Raw genomic sequence first — 21,360 nt, forward strand, 5'->3', positions numbered from 1 at the left:
GGGGATAAATTAAGTTTATTGAATTGAATTGAACTATTGTAAGATTCAAACATCTAAGTGATAGGAGTAATTTTCCCAGCAAGGGATTACTGTAGAAAATTGCTGCTTGGTGTTTAAATGATGTGATGGCGTCCTGCGTGCCTGGTCGAGAAGATTTCAGGGCCTGACTGGAACACTGTTCCTTCTCTCTGCAGAGAGCTCTGACCTGGCAGTCCCCGAAACGTCTGACAACAGCAAGAAGCTGATGGTGAGGACCCGCAGCAAGAGGAAGTTCCTCTTCAAAGTGCCCGAGGAGGAGCGGCTCCAGCAGAGGAGGTGATCAGTAGTCACGCTGTTACCGACTTAAACTGACTTACACTCGCTTACACTCACTCTGTTACTGACTTACACATGGCGTTCTCACCCTGTTACTTAGTTACCCTGTCACCTACATACACTCACTCTGTTACTGACTTACACATGGTATTCTCGCCCTGTTACTTAAGCCGCGTTTCCACCAAAATTACCCGGAACTTTCAGTCCCAGGAACTACTTTACCAGGAACTAAAAGGTTCCTTCAGCCAATGGTTGTCTGCGTTTCCACCGGGGTCTAAAGTACCGCGAAGATTAGGCAAATTATCCCACTGACGTTGTCGTCGGTCCATCTGTCATATGATTTCTTCTGTAACCCCATACTACCACCGAAGTAGCCTACATTATTTTCTAATAACCGGGACAGCCCGGAGGGGTTTATTCCACTTATATACAACGGGTTACCAACAATGACTATATATGGTTACTTTTGTATTTATTGATTTTCATATATCCTCTCAAACACATTCATTAACAGCAGAAAACATGCACACGTTGTAAACAATTTGCTGTTTTATTACTTTCTCGTCGTCAATTCCATATAGGCTAATCGCAAAATTACAAGAATAGAACGAAAACTCGGACTTGCGTGAAAATGTAAATTAGTAGTGGTACAGCCACCGTTTGCTTTCCTTCGAAGTTACTGCTAGCCGAGCAGCGAAGTGTGCCCTCCAGATGCGAACCATGCACCATAAATGAGTCCATAGTCTTCCTGGTCTTTTCGTGGAATTGAAAAATGGCAGTAAAACTGAGTAAAATTACGGCAGTCTGAAAAAGCTAAAGGGAAGATTACTAGAATTAACCTGTTATTTTACCCGGATAAAAAGTGCGGAAGGTGATTTCCAGTTTGCTTGTACTGGATCACCAATGTTAATTATGCAGAACTACCGCATACCTCACATAACTGTATCAAACGTTTTGAGTCAATTACAACGGGCTAACAAAGAAAATCCGGAAGAAAATATTCAGCAACCGAATTAATCCGTTTGAATGTTTTGGTAGCCTACGTAATATGCTGTCCCAGCACGAATGCTTAGCATTTTATAAAACGAATACTAAAGCAAGAAAAGAACAGAAGAGCACACGTTATAATTCCAAGACGTTGACAGGCTATAACCAAAAGTAGGCTACTGCGCCGCATAACATACAAGTTTGATTTGTTATTATGAAAATAAATTGGTTTGCCGCTGCATATTTTCAAACATGGCGGGTAATGGCGGAAAATAAATACAACACAAATGCTACGAGTACTCGACCAATCAGAAATGTTCAGCGCTGCAAGCTCCACCCAAAAGGTTCCTGTACTTTCGGAAAGTACTACCCCCCGAGCAGGAACGTTTTGGGGGGTAAAACAAAGCCCCCAGAACTAAATTTAGACCCTAGTTCCTGCGGTGGAAACGCACTGAGTTCCTCAAAAGGTTCCTAGTTCCGGGGTATAGTTCCTGCGGTGGAAACGCGGCTTTAGTTACCCTGTCACCTACATACACTCACTGTTACTGACTTACACATGTTATTTTCACCCTGTCACTTAGATACCCTGTCACCTACTTAGACCAGCTTAATCTCACCCTGTTAACTCAGATACTATAGCCGCGTTTCCACCGCAGGAACTATACCCCGGAACTAGGAACCTTTTGAGGAACTCAGTGCGTTTCCACCGCAGGAACTAGGGTCTAAATTTAGTTCTGGGGGCTTTGTTTTACCCCCCAAAACGTTCCTGCTCGGGGGGTAGTACTTTCCGAAAGTACAGGAACCTTTTGGGTGGAGCTTGCAGCGCTGAACATTTCTGATTGGTCGAGTACTCGCAGCACTTGTGTTGTATTTATTTTCCGCCATTACCCGCCATGTTTGAAAATATGCCGGCGCAACCCGATTTATTTTCATAATAACTTCAAATCAAACTTGTATGTTATGCGGCGCAGTAGCCTAGTTTTGGTTATAGCCTGCCAACGTCTTGGAATTATAACGTGTGCTCTTCTGTTCTTTTCTTGCTTTAGTATTCGTTTTATAAAATGCTAAGCATTCGTGCTGGGACAGCATATTACGTACTAAAACATTCAAACGGATTAATTCGGTTGCTGAATATTTTCTTCCGGATTTTCTTTGTTAGCCCATTGTAATTGAATCAAAACGTTTGATACAGTTATGTGAGGTATGCGGTAGTTCTGCGTAATTCACATTGGTGATACAGTAAAAGCAAACTGGAAATCACCTTCCGCACTTTTTGTCATGGTAAAATAACAGGTTAATTCTAGTAATAGTACCTTTAGCTTTTTCAGACTGCCGTAATTTTACTCTGCCATTCTTCAATTTCACAAAAAGACCAGGAAGACTATGGACTAATTTATGGTGCATGGTTCGCATCTGGAGGGCACACTTCGCTGCTCGGCTAGCAGTAACTCCGAAGGAAAACAAACGGTGGCTGTACCACTACTAATTTAAAATTTCACGCAAGTCCGAGTTTTCGTTCTATTCTTGTCATTTTGCGATTAGCCTATATAGAATTGACGATGAGAAAGTAATCAAACAGCAAATTGTTTACAACGTGTGCATGTTTTCTGCTGTTGTTGCCAGTTATATTGGAAATGTGAATGCATTCTGTCGCTTCGGATGTCAAAACATGAAAGCGAATGTTCGCATGAAAACATAATGAATGTGTTTGAGAGGATATATAAAACAGTTACAATCTGACTATTGGTCTGTTATATCCTATTTGTTGCATAACGGTCCAAGTTCAACTACCAACGACAGTTTTGCTTGACAACGGTAAAATATGCCCAAACGGCTGCAGAAGAATATTTCAATTCCATGTGATTAAATCGATAAAAATCAATAAATACAAAAGTAACCATATATAGTCATTGTTGGCAACCCGTTGTATATAAGTGGAATAAACCCCTCCGGGCTGTCCCGGTTATTAGAAAATAATGTAGGCTACTTCGGTGGTAGTATGGGGTTACAGAAAAAATCATATGACAGATGGACCGACGACAACGTCGCTTTTCCATACGTCAGTGGGCTAATTTGCCTAATCTTCGCGGGACTTTAGACCCCGGTGGAAACGCAGACAGCCATTGGCTGAAGGAACCTTTTAGTTCCTGGTAAAGCAGTTCCTGGGACTGAAAGTTCCGGGTAATTTTGGTGGAAACGCGGCTTATGTAACTGACTTGCACTAACTTAAGCCGCGTTTCCACCGAAATTACCCGGAACTTTCAGTCCCAGGAACTACTTTACCAGGAACTAAAAGGTTCCTTCAGCCAATGGTTGTCTGCGTTTCCACCGGGGTCTAAAGTACCGCGAAGATTAGGCAAATTAGCCCACTGACGTTGTCGTCGGTCCATCTGTCATATGATTTCTTCTGTAACCCCATACTACCACCGAAGTAGCCTACATTATTTTCTAATAACCGAGACAGCCCGGAGGGGTTTATTCCACTTGTATACAACGGGTTACCAACAATGACTATATATGGTTACTTTTGTATTTATTGATTTTCATATATCCTCTCAAACACATTCATTAACAGCAGAAAACATGCACACGTTGTAAACAATTAGCTGTTTTATTACTTTCTCGTCGTCAATTCCATATAGGCTAATCGCAAAATGACAAGAATAGAACGAAAACTCGGACTTGCGTGAAAATGTAAATTAGTAGTGGTACAGCCACCGTTTGCTTTCCTTCGAAGTTACTGCTAGCCGAGCAGCGAAGTGTGCCCTCCAGATGCGAACCATGCACCATAAATGAGTCCATAGTCTTCCTGGTCTTTTCGTGGAATTGAAAAATGGCAGTAAAATTGAGTAAAATTACGGCAGTCTGAAAAAGCTAAAGGGAAGATTACTAGAATTAACCTGTTATTTTACCCGGATAAAAAGTGCGGAAGGTGATTTCCAGTTTGCTTGTACTGTATCACCAATGTTAATTATGCAGAACTACCGCATACCTCACATAACTGTATCAAACGTTTTGAGTCAAGTACAACGGGCTAACAAAGAAAATCCGGAAGAAAATATTCAGCAACCGAATTAATCCGTTTGAATGTTTTGGTAGCCTACGTAATATGCTGTCCCAGCACGAATGCTTAGCATTTTATAAAACGAATACTAAAGCAAGAAAAGAACAGAAGAGCACACGTTATAATTCCAAGACGTTGACAGGCTATAACCAAAAGTAGGCTACTGCGCCGCATAACATACAAGTTTGATTTGAAGTTATTATGAAAATAAATTGGTTTGCCGCTGCATATTTTCAAACATGGCGGGTAATGGCGGAAAATAAATACAACACAAATGCTACAAGTACTCGACCAATCAGAAATGTTCAGCGCTGCAAGCTCCACCCAAAAGGTTCCTGTACTTTCGGAAAGTACTACCCCCCGAGCAGGAACGTTTTGGGGGGTAAAACAAAGCCCCCAGAACTAAATTTAGACCCTAGTTCCTGCGGTGGAAACGCACTGAGTTCCTCAAAAGGTTCCTAGTTCCGGGGTATAGTTCCTGCGGTGGAAACGCGGCTTTACTCTAACCCTGTTACTGACTTTGGCCAAACCCGTTGCAATTCAACTAACACGCATTCTATGAGTTACTGATACATGGTGTAAATTAATTGAACACATTGCAAACTTTGGCCTAATTTCTGCTCTTGACAGGGAGATGCTGAGGGACCCGGAGCTGCGGTCCAAGATGATCTCCAACCCAATCAACTTCAACCACGTGGCGCACATGGGCCCAGGGGACGGCATGCAGGTCCTAATGGATCTGCCTCTGGTAATACCAGCTGGCCAGGGCTGGGGAAGGGAGTGTGTCTCTGCTCTGTAGGGTGGCTGTAGGCCTAGAGGCTTCTGGGAGTTACTACAGCGAGGACAGATGTTCTGAGCTCTGTAACTGGTGTTAGGTGCTAGGGAAGGCAGAACAGTTAGCGCTCTCTCAATGCATGCTTAGGCACTAGAGCAGCACTGCAGTCCAAGCTCCTTGATGTTACTTTTCCCTTTTCGGTTGTCCCTTTTCTCGTCTTTCCCCCCCCCCTTTTTTCAGACTTAACTAGTACCTCTCACTTCACTTTCTCTTCTCTTTGTTGTATTTTCTCTCCTCTGGTGACGTAGCAGAGTGAAATTCCTTCCCCCTCATCCTCCCGACACCATGCTTTGATATCTCCTCCAACCAACTTTGAGCACGTCTATCACATGAGTCCTATTTCTGCAGAAATCTATCTCCAGAAAGAGCCTTCCTCTCTGCAGAGCCTGCCTCAGGTCTCCTCCTCCTCTTCCTCCTCTCCTTCCACCTCCTCCTTAGGAAGGGTAGGCTAGCACTCCCTCACTCCTCCCCTCCCTCCTTCTTGCCTGCCTCCTCTCTTTTTGTGACCACCTCTCTCATTTGTGCTGTTCCTTTTTCTCCTGTCTAGTAGTGTAACTATCAAAGGGGCTAGGCAGTTTGGTGTACATTTGTTAATGTGTGTTCACAGCAGTGAAGTGCAGGAAAATCCTAAACCTGTACCTTAGGGTATATTCAAGTTGAAAAGCAAAGAATATTTATTTCTGGTAGGAATGGGTTAGTATTTTAGTTAGGCGGGAGGTCAGCACAGCCCCCTTTACTTAAGTGCTATAAATTGCCGGCATCGTTACAGCAGTGATAGATACAGCTGTAACACCTGTACAAACAGAGATCCTGTAATGGTAGCTAGCAGATGAATGTTTCAGCTACTGGTTTCAATTATGAACTCCTGTTCTTTTCCGGCCCTGTGACAGTTGCAGTCCATATATCTCACTGGTCCTGTGGTACAGTTTATATTCTGCTAATACTATCTGGCTAAGTCATGCCACAGCATTTCATATCAAGTTTTTTTTCCAAATAAAAAGCTGGCTTTGTGATCTTCACTCATCCAAAGAATGGTGAGAAATTATTTAAAACCTTATCTCAATACAGGTATGCCATGTTTCCTGTATTGGTCCATTTTTCAGCCATTTTCAGTTAGAAACTTGCTTTACATATGTTCATTGCTACTGCAACATATTTTGATGACTTGCTAGACAGAAATAGCCAAGCTGCTAAGCTTACCAGTATTTGTATTCTCATTGCAATGATGAAATGGAAAATGAAGATTGAGTAAATATCAAATTTTTTGTAGGCATAAGTACATTATTAGGGTGAGTGTAGATTTTTGTTCATGAACAACACAGCTGAATTCTGTCTAGAATTTTCTAGGTGAGAAATGGCAGTTCATTAAACATTTGAGCATATGACACGTTGCTAATCAAATTTGTACACAGTATTTGGCAAGCAAGGTGTTTAAAATGAACCCTTGTTTGTCAGCCTTGACTAAGAAGTGTAGTGATGTGAAACTTTGTGAACAAAGTGAGATCTGCATACCTTGGGTCTGCATTGGATTGGTGGATTAAATCACTGTAGAGCTTCATAGTGTGATGACTCAATGAACAGTGCATTGACAGGCTGTTCTTCACAGAGGTACGTATGCCTTTTGAAGTTTCCTAAGTTCAGGTGTTTCCAGTTCAGGTGATAATTTAGGGTGCTTTAAATTTGAATACAGGGCAGATACAGATTCCATTCTTCTGATGGCAGATCAGGCTCAGGACAGAACAACTGGCTGCTGAATCACTAGTTGCCAGCAGGGGGAGCCTGTGCACCACTACACATCCGGCTTTCTGTGTATTTTGCTGAAGCTTGTGTGTATAATCTTATTTAATCTTATTGGCACATATTTAAGGAGCACATTGTAGATTTATCACCTGACAATATAATTTAATTTATTCTTAAATGTGGTATAATTTTGCACGGTCACGGTCTTTTACAAGAAGGTGATGACGCACACATTCTTGAACAGCATCCACTGTCTTTCATAGACTATCTGTCTTCCTCGTACCCTGGTTGGAACTGAGAATTTTGACGGAGGGAGGTGAATCTGTGAACCGTGGCTTATGGGTGCTTGGCAGTGTGCGCGTCTCTCTGTCGAGACTGTCTGAGGTGGTGTTTTTTTGGCCTGTAACTCACGGTGTGTCTCTGCGTGTCGGTACAGAGCGTGCTGCCATCTTCCCAGGATGAGTCTGTGAAAGAGAGGCCACGCCCAGTCTCCAGTATCTCCCGGCAACAGAGAAGCAAGTCTTACATCACGCGCACTGCCTCAGGTGAGTGCTAAGTAGGGATTTATTACGTTGCGTAATCAGTGGTGTAGTTGCAAAGAGTAGACACTGGCACTTAATTTTCATAATCAAACAAAAAGTCAGCTCTTAATACTGCCAAGTCCTCCCATATTATGTGTACATGCCACAAATAGAGGTAATTGAATTGCAATAGCAATGTGCAGAACAGGCAAATAATTTTTTTAAACAATGGAACAACATAAGCAAAATGTCTTTTAATTGTTATCTGTTCAGTTAAAAGGTCATGAAAAATGTTGGCCTCATTTCCTGTGCACATGATAAAAATAAATAAAAATATCAAGAGTGGCATCTAAGTTAATGTACTTGGTTTCTGGTGTTGTATATAACAATAGGTTGAAGTGATACCTTATGATTTCTAATATAGATTTTTCTAGTTAACCTGAAAGATTTTCACTTTAAAAGAAGAATGAATTATTTTGTAAAGTCCAAGGTTGCTGCTGGTGGTAATCCCTGTAGGCTCATTGCCTGCTGTATATTACAGTGAGTGAGCTGGGTGGATTCAGCCGTTTTTGTTCAGTGAGGGCAGTGGCACAGCTCTGGTGATAATGCTGCTGTGTGTGTGTGCGCGTGTGTGCGCGCGTGTGTGTGTGTGTGTGTGTGTGTGTGTGTGTGTTTCTGCCCTGCAGGGGGCGGGGACTTCAGTGGCGCAGTATCATCCCGCCATATCTCTGATCCTGACCAGGACTTTGAGAGAGAGGTAACGCCCTCCTCCTCTCTGGGCATTGGGAAAGTCTGATAATGCTGCAGTTGTGCAACACTGAACAATGCAATGCGCTGGCCGCAAGGTGATCGCAGTGATGATGAGAAGGAGTTAGTGATGGTTCGCCTCTCGACTCCTGCCTGTTTCTCTTCCAGCCCGACTCTGACTCCACCAAACACTCGACCCCCTCCAACAGCTCCAACCCCAGCAGCCCCCCCAGCCCCAACTCGCCCCATCGCAGCCAGCTGACCCTGGACGGGCTGGACCACACCACCTTCGACGCCTGACCCCCCCGTCTCCGCCCCAGAGAGCACAGCACGCACCCCCATCTACGCAACTTGAACTTCTATTGCTGCAAAGTGCCAAGCAGACTCCCTGATTTCCGTTGTCCTCCCCACCCCCTAGGTCCTTCCCACTAATTTAATTTTATGCTCTCTAACCTTGAGGAGTGTTGCTTCATGTTAAATCAGGGGTCGGTGCCGTCATTCGTAAATGCCAGTCCCCCCCTCTAACCAGGCCCATGGTGGAACTGTCAATGGGCAGCCATTTTCTATCCTTTGTGTCTGTAGTCTTCGCTCACTGAGTGATGGACAATGCAGTGAGGGGATCACAGACAGAATCCTAACCCTCACAAGCTTTTAAAGGTTTTTGTTTTTATTTCTTGCTGTGAAAAAGCAGCTGCCAGGATGTGACCGTGAGTCTGCTAGTGTGATGGGACTGGGACCGGAGTTTGGGGTGTGGCCAAACCACGGACACCGTACTGACGCTGTGCTGTTAAGAGTGAGCCAGATTTAGACTTGGTCAGTCTGTGAAACGGTGCCCCTTTCAGGCAACCAAGAGGTGTTATAGCTACAGGGTAAAATCTTAAGTTTGTTGGAGCTCAGTGGATTTCTCAATATCCTTTTACCCACAAGTGATTTCTTTCTTTTTTACATTGATACATAATGTATGCATAGAGCTGCAAGGAGCTGAATTAACCTTGGGATCATCGATTAAGGGATACAAAAAAAAAATAATGATAACAATGACGATGAAATGCCCTAATCATAGATACTATTTTGCGGCATATTTTCTTCTTAAATGTATAGCACACATATGCAAATGTTAACTTGTCACAGTGGGTATTGGTGTAGAGCTGCATTCGTAAAGAAAGTGACCTTTCCCAGGACAGTGAAGGTAGCTTTCTTCCTCTCATGTGTTCTCCCAGTTGTGTGATGCTGGGACAGTTAGGGGTTGTTAAAGGAAGGATTTGTCAAACATGGCTTGGTTAGGGTCCGGCTACACCTTTTGGGCACTTTCAGCAATCGTTCTCAGTAAGGCTGTGTAACATTCATACTTTAGTCTCAGTCTTTGCAGTAACCTACTGTAGATGTAAGGCTGCCCGTTGCGTCAAGTGCTTAAACAGAACTAGTGTCACACGGCGCTACAGACAGGATTATTCATAGGGCTTATTACAGCTCACCACAAGCTGCTGCTGCTGCTTTTGTTTGTTATGTAGACATGCATGGAGGCCCCACTCACCATCACCCTCAATCTCTCTTCTGTTTTTAATGTATTAATTACATAGGAAAGACGTAGCACAGACTAGCCGCTGTGCACTGTGCAGCCATTTGTCCACCTTTCCACCTGGTGGTACTGTTTTGTGTATATTTTTCTTTGTCATGTATTATAAATTCAATCCAGATGTTTGTGACTATATTTCAGTACAGACACATGTAATTTAAGGACTTGGCTGGCATATCCACTTTGTCACTCTAGTGTGCCTTCAGTGCCATTTTATATAACAGTACCACATCAGATCTATACTTCAGTATCTTAACTTTACAAGCTAATAGCTACATACTACAAATGGTGGTTGTTTTCTCCGAAACACTGTATCAAACTTGCACATTTTATTAGTTTAAGAAAATCTTTTGAGTTTGTGTCATCTTAATACCTGTCACAGTAATCTGTATTTTTATTTTTCCCCTCTCTCTGTTCAGCCTCTGAAGATGGGGCTTCATTTGTCAAAACACTACTGCTTTTTTAATCAAAAGGTGAAATCTTTGTAATTATTGAATTGTGAGCAAATGTTTGAACAGACAATAAAAAAGAGGGAGGTACTTGTTGCTGTGTTTTTAAACATCCTTATGTTGTGTAATTTTTGTTCTTAAAAAGCTCAGACAATACCCTCGGGTTGATTTGCTTGACTAAGTGGTTTCACAAAAAGCCGTAATGCCCAGCCTTGTTCTGGATTTAGTCATGCTGGGTTGGAATAACACCCTGTGCTCAGGAGAGGGAGAGCTGGTGGGAGTGCTGCATTTTCAAGTTACTGAGCTACTGTGCTAATGTATTTTACACCATTGGGAACAGTTATGGTGGAATGACAGCCATAGTACTATTTGAAGGCAGGCTACACAGACGTGAGGAATTTATTGAACCATGTGTAATGTAACATTAATTATTTGGGTTCAACTTAAATGCAGGAATTTTAGTCACCCTCTTATCAGTTCTTTCATTTTCCTTGTAAGCAAATAGGATTCTTAGTCTGTTTTCCATAATTTCCCATTCCGTTTCCATTGTAGTTCTTTCTACTACTGGACTGCCTTTGCCTAGCAACACTGATTCAAGCAACTACACTTCTTCCATATTCAGTTATTTTCCTAAAAGCAGTCACATAACCTGTATTCTAAATAAGTTATAACCAATCATTTTTCAACCGTGTGATTGTCTTGGTGTGTTGTAGTTTCAGCAATACATATTAATATAACCGAACTCAAACTGAAATATTGACAGTCCGAAGCCTAATAGTTTCAAGTAGATGTTTTATTTTTGGACTGGAAAGAGGGGGGGGCACACGTCTCTGTGTGAAGAGAGCAGTTCTTTTAATAATAAATTAAAAATACAGCCAGTTAATTTTATCCACACTTGAGTTGTCAATCACACATTGGTTGGAAAGGAAAAGTTTACAGTGAGCAGTGCACTAGTACAAGTTATTCTGTAAAGGGCTGTCTAACGTGGAGATAATTATCAAGTAATAACACTCAATATTTCTTTGTCTTTTTGGTTTCGGCGTGCCACTGTTGACAAGATTGTTGATTTGGTAGTGGTGGTGAGTTGATAAACTGACTGAAATTTGATGAGGTGTGTGTGTGTCTCTGTCTGTCTGTCTGTATATACAGTGAGTTCTATAATGTTTGGGACAAAGGTTTTTCTTGATTTGGCCCTATACTCCATAATTTTACACATCTAGCATAAACGTCCTGGTAGGCCAAGGAACAGCTGTGCAGTTGATGACCAAAGAATTCTCACCACAATGAAGTAAAACCCTCAAATACCAATCTGACAGATCAGAAACACACTTCAGGGGACAGGTGAGGATGTGTCAGTGACAACTGTCTGCAGAGGACTTCAGGAACAGAACTACAAAGAGGAGCTGAAGAAAAGCACTAATCCTAATTTAAGGCAACCAGCCCCCACAACAAGCAAGCTGAAGATGGCTGCAGTACAGGCCAGGCAGAGCACCACAAGCGAATAGATTTAGCACCTGGTGATCTGTGTGTCACAGACTTAAAGCAGTCATTGCATGCAAAGGGTATGTAACAAAATACTAAACATGAATAATTTAATTTACATAACATTAACATGTCCTAAACATTATGGTGTTTAGGACATGCTAATGGGGGGACAGTATTAAAAGTGCTTTAATTTCTACATGGTGAAACCACAGTGTATAAAACTTCAGTTAAATGCTGAGTGTGCACTTTTTCCACATACTGGTAAGTTTACCACAGGTGTTCTACATATCTGGCAAACTGCATAAAAGCAATTTGTTGATTTGTTATACAGGGGAAACTAAAGATAGTGTACATAAGAAATAAATATATTACGTAAATACATAATAGCCTATTCCACTGTTGTGTGCGTTATAAGGTGTCCCTACACTAACTGAAAATCATAGAAACTTCAAATTTCGAAAAATAAAAATAATTTCTTGGAAATATAGTTTTATGTGCTTGACTTTATTTTTAAGTGAGAGGTTTTGGAAGCGATATGAGCTTATTCCATAATAGCCTACCTTTTACTGTACATTCTTAAGCATATTCTAATCGAAATTCTACTTGAAAATGGTTCGAGTTCAGAGGATTGCGGTGGGAAGAGCTGATCAGCCTTTGTTTTAGGGTTTATATATTTTTATAACAACATTCAATTCGGCGATTCGTGAATAAGCGAAACCGGCCACTTTACACACTGGCGGCATTATGTACAAGCACATGTAATGTGTGTCTCTGCGTAAATTGCCGAAAAGCTGTTCAAGTAGGGCTGCTGATTTGTTTGGCGCATTTGATCAGTTTTGCAGTCTAGCCGTGAGATGGACGAGGCCGCTGTGCAACCGCATATAAATGCAATTTAGCAGTAAATTCAGCTGACAACGCACCTCAGCTGTATGATGAGCGTTCTCGTGCAAAATGGCTGCCCTGCATCTCCCAGGTGGGTGCTGTCGCGTATGGGTGTTACTCATTTGTGGTGGTTGAGGAGTTTCCTCCTCTAAGTGTGAGAACCGTTATATAAGGGGAAGGTATTATTATTATTTTTTTTGTTAAATTATTATTATTATTATTATTTTTATTATTTAACTTGAAGTCCCAGACAATCCCAAGATCATTTAAATTCCCGTTATAGGCTACCTTCAGTGAAATGTGACACTGGATTTCGACTGAACCCCAGCATTATCAACCTCAGATATCGCTCCTCGGTTCCGAGGAACTGCCACACGATAATCTCACTGGAAGGCCTACAGGAGGACAGAGCCTTTCAGTCGCAAAGGCAGACGTTGCAGCCGGATGTACGGTTGCATTGAGCACTTTCACAGATACAAGTAAGAGTAGGGTAAACTGTTTCGGTGTTAAATTCGATTTAAAATGCTAAGGATGTTTTCTCGGCCATTCGTGGATCAAACGGGCTGGAATTTCACGTCTCGTCTGTGTGCCACGGATAATTAATTCCGTCTGTGTGCTACTCCAGAACTAAGAAAACCACACGACTTGTCTTGGTTCATTCCTTACATACATTCCATAAAAACCTTTCAAGCTACAGTAAGCGTTGACAACGCAGAAAAATAAAGAAATTTCAGGCATTCCAATTCCATTACTTGACCGTGCTTAGAAAAGGCTTGGACACTCACTGGTAGGAATAAAGTAATATAAATAATAAAGTGAGTGTACTTTTGTTATGCAATAAAAAAAAATATATTTAAAAAAATAGTTCCAGCTGAGAGTGATAAGCATTTTCAAAAGTGTGAAATACCATGAGCTGTAAATGCAGTAACACACTTTATTCAATATAGTGCAATGTAAAAATCTCACATTTCTTTTGCAGGTCCCTAACTATTTTTTAATTTTTTTTATTTTATTTTTATTTTTTATTTAAAATTGAAAACAGCATGGTTGCCATGGCTATGAAAACGCTGCTCTTTTTGGTCAACAAATTTGAACAGAAACATGAACAGAAAACAGAAGCTGCAGTTTATCTATACTCAGCTGTTAAAGACCATGAAAATAACCCCAATGAAAATAAGAAAACAGCATATTTGCATGGGAAAAATGCTATTGAGATTATCTAATTTGCAAAACGATTTCTACGTGTGCTCTATACTTTTGTTTGAGTATGAAAATATCTTCCTCACTCAGTTTCATAGTCTTCCACATTTGAAAGTATATCAGCCAGATCCAATGCAGAGTACTCTTATCTGTCATCTGTCCTTACAAGTAATCTGCTTGAGTCTGCCTGCCCTTCTCGGTAGTTCTTTAATTTGACAACCTCAAAGAACTTTAAAACTCATAAACGGAACAGAGAAAGTATACATTGTGTTTAAATGAGTCACTTAAAATATTATTTAAATAAATGTATAAGGATGTCAAAATAAAATTCACTTAATGTTTTTCTTCTTTTTAAATTTATTTATTATATATTATATTGTAATTGCACTGATTACATCAGACAGGGGCAAGACAGAGAGACAGAACAAACAGTTGGAGCCAAAACTAAAAAGATTAATGAAACAAAATATATTTACACCATATATTTTCACACTTTTGACATAGCAGAGTATTATCAACATTAATGTTATGATTTTTTTGTTGTTAGTTTTATTTTTACGTAGTCCATATAATTGCAAGCATAAGCTACTGTGTCCCATTGTATTTGTTTTGGGCTTTAAAACCATCAAACAAGGCAACACCTTCAGCAATTAAATAACCACGCTGCTTTTTAAATAATTGTACAATGTATATTGTGATATAACATGTTAGTTTTCATATCATTGTGAGTTCTTAATAATAGAAGTTTAAGCTTAAATAATAAACATAAAAAATAATTGATAATTTGTTTTCCCCAAAGTGCCTATACAAAAAATAGAAATACAGAAAGTGCTTTCTTCATAGATAACTAATATTGACCTGCTTGCATATTCTACTGATAATTTGGCAGTGGATTTGTAAATTATTTATGTTCTCTGTTACTAATCAAACAAATGCATGTACATAGCTGTGTATGAATTAGTGATACAAGCAACTTTCATACTGTGTATTATAAAGCTCTCAAATCTAGTAGCAGGTATAAGTGCGTAACTGAACATAAAAAAGATCAAATAATTGAGAACAGTATGCTATAAATGTAAGATGGCTGTACACTAACAACTTAGTTCACCTCACACTCATTTCTTTTCGGTGGAGGTTTCAAACCCATGTTTTTCAATCTTATGAGTGCTGACAGTCACTGTAGATGTTTCTGCATCTTCAAAAAACTTCATTTTTTCAGAATGCATTGTGTCTCTGAGTTTTTTTATGGCAGAGGCTGTGTCTTCCAAGATGGGTTCCCCAGAGCTTGCGCCAACAATCTGCCTAACTCTTTGGGTTATGATGACGGCTTCTTTGTCGTCACCTGATTTCTCTTTCACCATGTGCTTCTCCACCAATATGTTCTCTTCAGAGGATTCACCAGGCCATTCTCCAGATTCCTCAACAGTCCAAGATGCAGATCCTACTTTTACTGTCATCTTCTGCAGGGACAAAGCTTGAACTGAGTGAGTTTCATATTTTGTGATTACCTTAGCATGTTCACTGCTTGGAGTCGCTTGTATGTTTGATGTTACGACATGTATGTCTCCTTCTGTCTCCTGTGTTTTCTCATCAGGAGATGTCAGAGTGGCCTCAGATGAGACAGGAATAGTGACCGTGTCAACCTGTCCAGGTAAGTGAGGTTCCAAAAGAATAAGCTCAGTCCGCGCTGTAGAGGTAATGATGTCAGTGGGCACTTTAACCTCACTGACACCCACAATAGCAGTAGGTTCTGAGATCTTCACTTTAACTTTTGTTGGGGACACAACCAAAGGGCCAGGTTGTTCACTTGTCACCGTGGAACTGATATCAGCAAAGGCATCTGATGATCTCACAGAGGTCAAACTAACATCCCCTTCCTCAATGTCACCTTCCATATTCTTGTCAGTGCCCTCGGTTGGTTGACTTGTACCTTTCTCTGGAACTTTGATGGTTTTAGAAGGCGAGGTAATTCCGAACTTGGGAAATTTAAACCAGGTGCCTTTGTCAGTATTTGCTTCTTTTTCATTCATATCTTCCTTTTCTTTTTCTTCTTGAGGCTCTAGTGACTTTTCCTTTTCTTCAACATTCATGTTGATGCTTTCAGTCTTATCACCTTGCTCTGAAGACTCAGTGAATCCTAGCCTGGGAAATCGAAACTTAAACTTTGACTGTTCTTTGGCCTCTGCTTCTTTGGTTATAGTGGGAGCCTGAACAGACACTTCAGCACCATGAGAGGTACTAAGCTGAGTCTGACTTGGATCTGTATGGCTTTGATATTTGATGGTAGAATCTTTTTCGGCACTTGTGTGAGTGCTCTGTTCTATTTCTCCAGAATGAGCAACATCTTCCCTTGGAGATACCAGAGTCTCTTCCACTTCCTCTAATGTGGGGACATGGAATTCTAGATCAAAGCCCCTGAATACATTTGACAAACTAAATTTGGATGATTTTGTTTGTCCCTCAGCATCTCCAGTCTTTTTATCTGTTTCAGTGATATTAGAGGTTCCATCATCAATTGATTCCTGTATTTCTTTTGTTGCTCCTTTAAAAGGGACTTCGGGAGTTTTAAGGCCAGTATCTATATCTGTGTCTTTTGTTTTTACCTTTGCTGAAGAAAATCCAAATTTAGGCATTTTGAAAGTTGGGAGTTTGAATTTACTTGGTGAGCCTCTGATATCTACTTCAGGCTTAGGAGGCTCAGGATCAGAAATGTCAACTTTGGCTTCAAGTGCTGTACCTGTGGCTTCCAACTCCGACACATCAATTTTTCCTTCAGTTCGCACAGCAGACATTTCATCCTCTGGCTTGCTTTCAGATCCCTGTCCTTTAGGAAGTGACATATCAATGCTAGTCATCTTCAATTTTGGCAACTTTCCTGTACCTTCAGACTTTTCAATCTCAATGCTTAGGATATCAGTTTCTAAAACAGGAGCTCCAACATCCACCTCTGCTTTCACTAGTGGAGCCTTTATCTCAGGTACTGTGATGTCAGCACTTACTTCTTGGGCTTCAACTTTACTCTTTGGAGCTACAACACTAAATGTAGGGAACTTAAATGTGGGAAGTTTAAATTTTGTTGGAGAGCCAATAATGTCCATATTTTTATCTTTTAATTCAGTTTGAGTATCAGGAGCCTTAATATTGACCTCTGGCCCTTTCACCTCCACACTTCCTTCTGTTAGGGAGATGTCTCCCTTTGGGAGATTGACATCAATTTCAGGGGCCTTAATATCTGGTTTAGAAAATCCAAACTTTGGGAAAGATATCCTTGGCTTCTTCAATTTCAAGTCAACTTCTTTAGATTCCACCTCTGGTACATCTACTCTCCCTTCTATTGATGGTCCCTCTAATTCAACACTGGGCAACTGGGCTTCAACCGTCACCCCTGGTGATGAGATGTCAACTTCTGCCTTTGATTCACTAATATCCACTCCAGGTCCTTTTACTTTTTGAAATGAAATTCCTAATTTGGGGAGCTTAAATCTACTTCCTTGTCCCTCAGGTTCAGCTGCTTTTATGTCCGAAACATCAATGCCTTGAATCTCAATTTCAGTTTTACCTTTTGTTTTATCCAGATCTACGCTTGACTTTTCCATGTCAAAACCAGTTGCTCCTATATCGACCTTTAATTGCCCTGATGAAGTCTCAAATTCAGGCACTGTGATGTCAGTTTTGGCATTAGATGGTTCTGCCAAGACCTTAGGACCTGAAACCCCAAATTTAGGGAACTTAATTGTGGGTAGTTTGAATTTTGTTGGTGAGCTAATAATGTCCTTGTTTTTATCTTTTATTTCTATTTGAGTTTCTGGAGCTTTAATGTCCACCTCGGGCCCTTTAACCACCAAACTTTCTTCTGGCAGACTGACCTCAGGCTCAGGAGCCTGGACTTCTGGTTTTGAAAATCCAAACTTGGAAAAAGATATCTTTGGTTTCTTTACTTTTGCATCAACTCCTTTGGAATCCACCTCTGGTATATCTACTGTTCCTTCCACTGATGGTCCCTCAACTTCAACACCAGGTAATTTGGCTTCTGCTGGTACCTCTGGTAGTGAGATATCAACTTCTGGCTTTGATACACTAATATCCACTGCTGGCCCCTTTGTTTTAGGGAATGAAATTCCAAATTTTGGTAGCTTGAATTTACTTCCTTGTCCTTCTAGCTCAGTGTCTTTAGCTTTCATGTCAATGTCTACCTCAGGACCTTCAACAGCAACACTGTAGTCTTTGATGTTTGCTGCAGGTGTCTCTCCTGACATAGTTAGCTCTGGTTCTGGATGTTTGCCACCCACTGAAGTTACACCTGCACTGATGTGTGGAACATTAATTTCAGTGTCCGGTTTTGTTATAGCAATATCAACTGATGGTAAATGTACATCTCCTGAAATTTTAGAACCTGTAGTTTCAGGTCTGGAAAATCCAAAAGAAGGCATTTTAATATGAGGCATTTTGAATTTTCCTAGTTCTTCTACTCCTGCCTCGATACCTGGAATTTCAGCTTGTCCATCAATATGCATTCCTTTAAGTTCTAATTTTGGCTCTTTAAGAACAGTGTCTGTTTCTGGCACAGATATATTAGATTCTGGTTTAGGAATTTCCTGGTTAATTTCTATTCCTTTAGTTTTTGGTAGTGAAAAACTGATATCTGGCATCTTCACTTTTGGCAATTCAAATTTGCCTTCTGGCTTTTCAATGTCCATGCCTTGTCCATCATGCTTAACATTTACTTTGCCTGACAACGCAGGTTCTGTAGATTCAGCAGTTACCTCTGGAATTTCAGTTTTTACTTTTGAACCTGTCATGCCAAATTTGGGCATTTTAAAAGTGGGCAGTTTGAATTTGCTGGGAGATCCCCCAATGTGAGCATCAACATTAGCTTCCGTATCCTGTGTTTTAATGGCTACGTCTGATCCTTTAACATCTACTTTACACTCAGGTAGAGACATATCTACTTCTGGAAGGTTTATATCAATGTCGGGGGTCTTAATATAGTCTTTACCTTTTGGTAGGGATACATCAATGTCTGGCATCTTTATTTTTGATGGTTCAAATTGACCTTTGGGTTTATTCAGCTCTACACTTGACCCATCAATGTCAACACTGGGTGCTCCAATATCCACCTTTGCTTTCTCAGATGCCTCCATTTCAGGCAATTTTATGTCTGTTTTGATATCAGGGCTTTCTGTTGTGACCTTTGGAGCTGAAATCCCAAATTTAGGGAACTTAATTGTGGGCAGTTTGAATTTGGTGGGTGAGCCAACAATGTCCATGTTTTTATCTTTTATTTCAGTTGAAGTGTCTGCAGCTTTAATGTCTACTTCTGGTCCTTTTACCTCCATGCTTCCTTCTGCAAGGCAGATGTCTTGCTTTGGAAGACTGACGTCAATCTCAGGGGCCTTAATATCTGGTTTTGAGAATCCAAACTTTGGAAGAGATATCTTTGGTTTCTTCAGTTTCACATCAACTTCTTTAGAATCCAGCGCTGGCATATCTACGGTCGCTTCCACTGATGGTCCCTCAACTTCAACACCAGGTAATTTTGCTTCAGCTGTCACTTGTGGCAGTGAAATATCAACATCTGGCTTTGACACACTAACATCTACAGCAGGTCCCTTTGCTTTCTGAAATGTAATTCCAAATTTTGGCAGCTTGAATCTACTTCCTTGTCCTTCTAGCTCAATGCTTTTACCTTCCGTGCCAATGTCTACATCAGGAGCTTGTACATCCATACTGTAGTCTTTCATGTCTACTGCAGGTGGTTTTCCTGATACTGCTTGGTCTGCTTCTGGGAGTTTCACACCAACTGAGGTTACATCTGCACTGATGTCTGAAACATTGATGTCAGCATCTGGTTTTGTTACAGCAATATCCACTGATGGTAAATTGAGATTTCCTGAAATTTTGGGAGCTGTAATTTCTGGTTTGGAAAATCCAAATGAAGGGAATTTAATATGAGGCATCTTGAATCTTCCTTGGTCACCTGCCCCTGCCTCAATATCTGGAATTTTAGCTTGTCCATCAAGCGATGATCCTTTAAGATCAACTTTAACTGTGTCTGGCCCAGATATTTCATATTCGGCTTTAGGAATTTCCTGAGACATATCTTGTCCTTTTAAAGTGGGAACTTTAACATCAATATTTGGAATCTTCATTTTTGGAAGCTCAAATTTGCCCTCTGTCTTTCCAGTCTCCATGACTGTTCCTTCATGGTCAATAATTGCTTTGCCTGATGGAGTTTCAGTATCAGGCACCGTAACATTAACACTCAGATCAGGAGCTTCTGCCTTAACCTTTGGAGCAGTAATTCCAAATTTAGGCAATTTGAATGTGGGAACTTTGAATTTGCTGGGAGATCCCTTGATGCCTGAATCTTTTTCACCTACATCTGGAGCCTTAATGTCCATCCCTGGCTCTTTGACTTCGATACTTCCTCCTGCAAGGGAGATGTCTCCCTTTGGAAGACTGATATCAATCTCAGGGGCTGTAGCATCTTGTTTTGAAAATCCAAACTTTGGAAATGACATCTTTGGTTTTTTTAGTTTTATATCAACACCTTTAGAATCCACCTCTGGTATATCTACTGTCCCTTCCACTGATGGTCCCTCGACTTCAACACCAGGTAATTTTGCTTCAGCTGTCACCTGCGGCAGTGAGATATCAACATCTGGCTTTGACAGAGTAATATCCATTGCAGGTGCCTTTCCTTTTGGAAGTGAAATTCCAAATTTTGGTAGCTTGAATTTACTTCCTTGTCCTTCTAGCTCAGTGCCTTTAACTTTCATGTCAATGTCTACCTCAGGAGCTTCTACATCCATACTGTAGCCTTTGATGTCTACTGCAGGTGGTTTTCCTGATACTGCTAGGTCTGCTTCTGGGAGTTTCACACCAACTGAGGTCACATCTGCACTGAGATCTGGAACATTGATGTCAGCATCTGGTTTTGTTACAGCAATATCCACTGATGGTAAATTGAGATTTCCTGAAATTTTGGGAGCTGTTATTTCTGGTTTGGAAAATCCAAATTTTGGAAGAGACATCTTTGGTTTTTTCAGTTTTATATCAACACCTTTAGAATCCACCTCTGGTATATCTACTGTCCCTTCCACTGATGGTCCCTCGACTTCAACACCAGGTAATTTTGCTTCAGCTGTCATCTGCGGCAGTGAGATATCAACATCTGGCTTTGACACAGTAATATCCATTGCAGGCCCCTTTGCTTTTGGAAGTGAAATTCCAAATTTTGGTAGCTTGAATTTACTTCCTTGTCCTTCTAGCTCAGTGCCTTTAACTTTCATGTCAATGTCTACCTCAGGACCTTCTACATCCATACTGTAGCCTTTGATATCTACAGCAGGTGGTTTTCCTGATACTGCTAGGTCTGCTTCTGGGAGTTTCACACCAACTGAGGTCACATCTGCACTGATATCTGGAACATTGATGTCAGCATCTGGTTTTGTTACAGCAATGTCCACTGATGGTAAATTAAGATTTCCTGAAATTTTGGGAGCTGTAATTTCTGGTTTGGAAAATCCAAATGAAGGGAATTTAATATGAGGCATCTT

The 21,360-nt window shown here is 40.8% G+C and overlaps 2 protein-coding genes across 7 annotated transcripts in view; one reads left to right on the forward strand and one right to left on the reverse strand.

Moving 5' to 3' along the window:
• The window catches only part of cdc42bpb (CDC42 binding protein kinase beta (DMPK-like)), a 70,987-nt gene extending 60,643 nt beyond the window's left edge, over positions 1-10,344 (forward strand). For 2 of the 6 annotated variants that reach the window (XM_035414289.1, XM_035414309.1), the window contains 6 exons: positions 195-315; positions 4,997-5,114; positions 5,450-5,644; positions 7,378-7,486; positions 8,149-8,219; positions 8,378-10,344. In XM_035414289.1, coding sequence (XP_035270180.1) covers positions 195-315; positions 4,997-5,114; positions 5,450-5,644; positions 7,378-7,486; positions 8,149-8,219; positions 8,378-8,509 — 746 coding nt within the window. In that variant the 3' untranslated portion in view covers positions 8,510-10,344. The remainder of the gene's footprint in view (positions 1-194; positions 316-4,996; positions 5,115-5,449; positions 5,645-7,377; positions 7,487-8,148; positions 8,220-8,377) is intronic. The other 4 variants (XM_035414338.1, XM_035414299.1, XM_035414318.1 and 1 more) reach the window with 2 other exon arrangements.
• Positions 10,345-14,124: 3,780 nt separating this feature from the next.
• On the reverse strand, positions 14,125-20,835 carry LOC118207224 (neuroblast differentiation-associated protein AHNAK). Its single transcript, XM_035380590.1, has one exon. The coding sequence runs from the start codon at positions 20,833-20,835 to the stop codon at positions 14,917-14,919; it is 5,919 nt and encodes a 1,972-aa protein (XP_035236481.1). The 3' UTR covers positions 14,125-14,916.
• Between the last annotated feature and the right edge of the window lie 525 nt (positions 20,836-21,360).

Source organism: Anguilla anguilla, chromosome 1, assembly GCF_013347855.1.
Source record: "Anguilla anguilla isolate fAngAng1 chromosome 1, fAngAng1.pri, whole genome shotgun sequence".
NCBI lineage: Eukaryota > Metazoa > Chordata > Actinopteri > Anguilliformes > Anguillidae > Anguilla > Anguilla anguilla.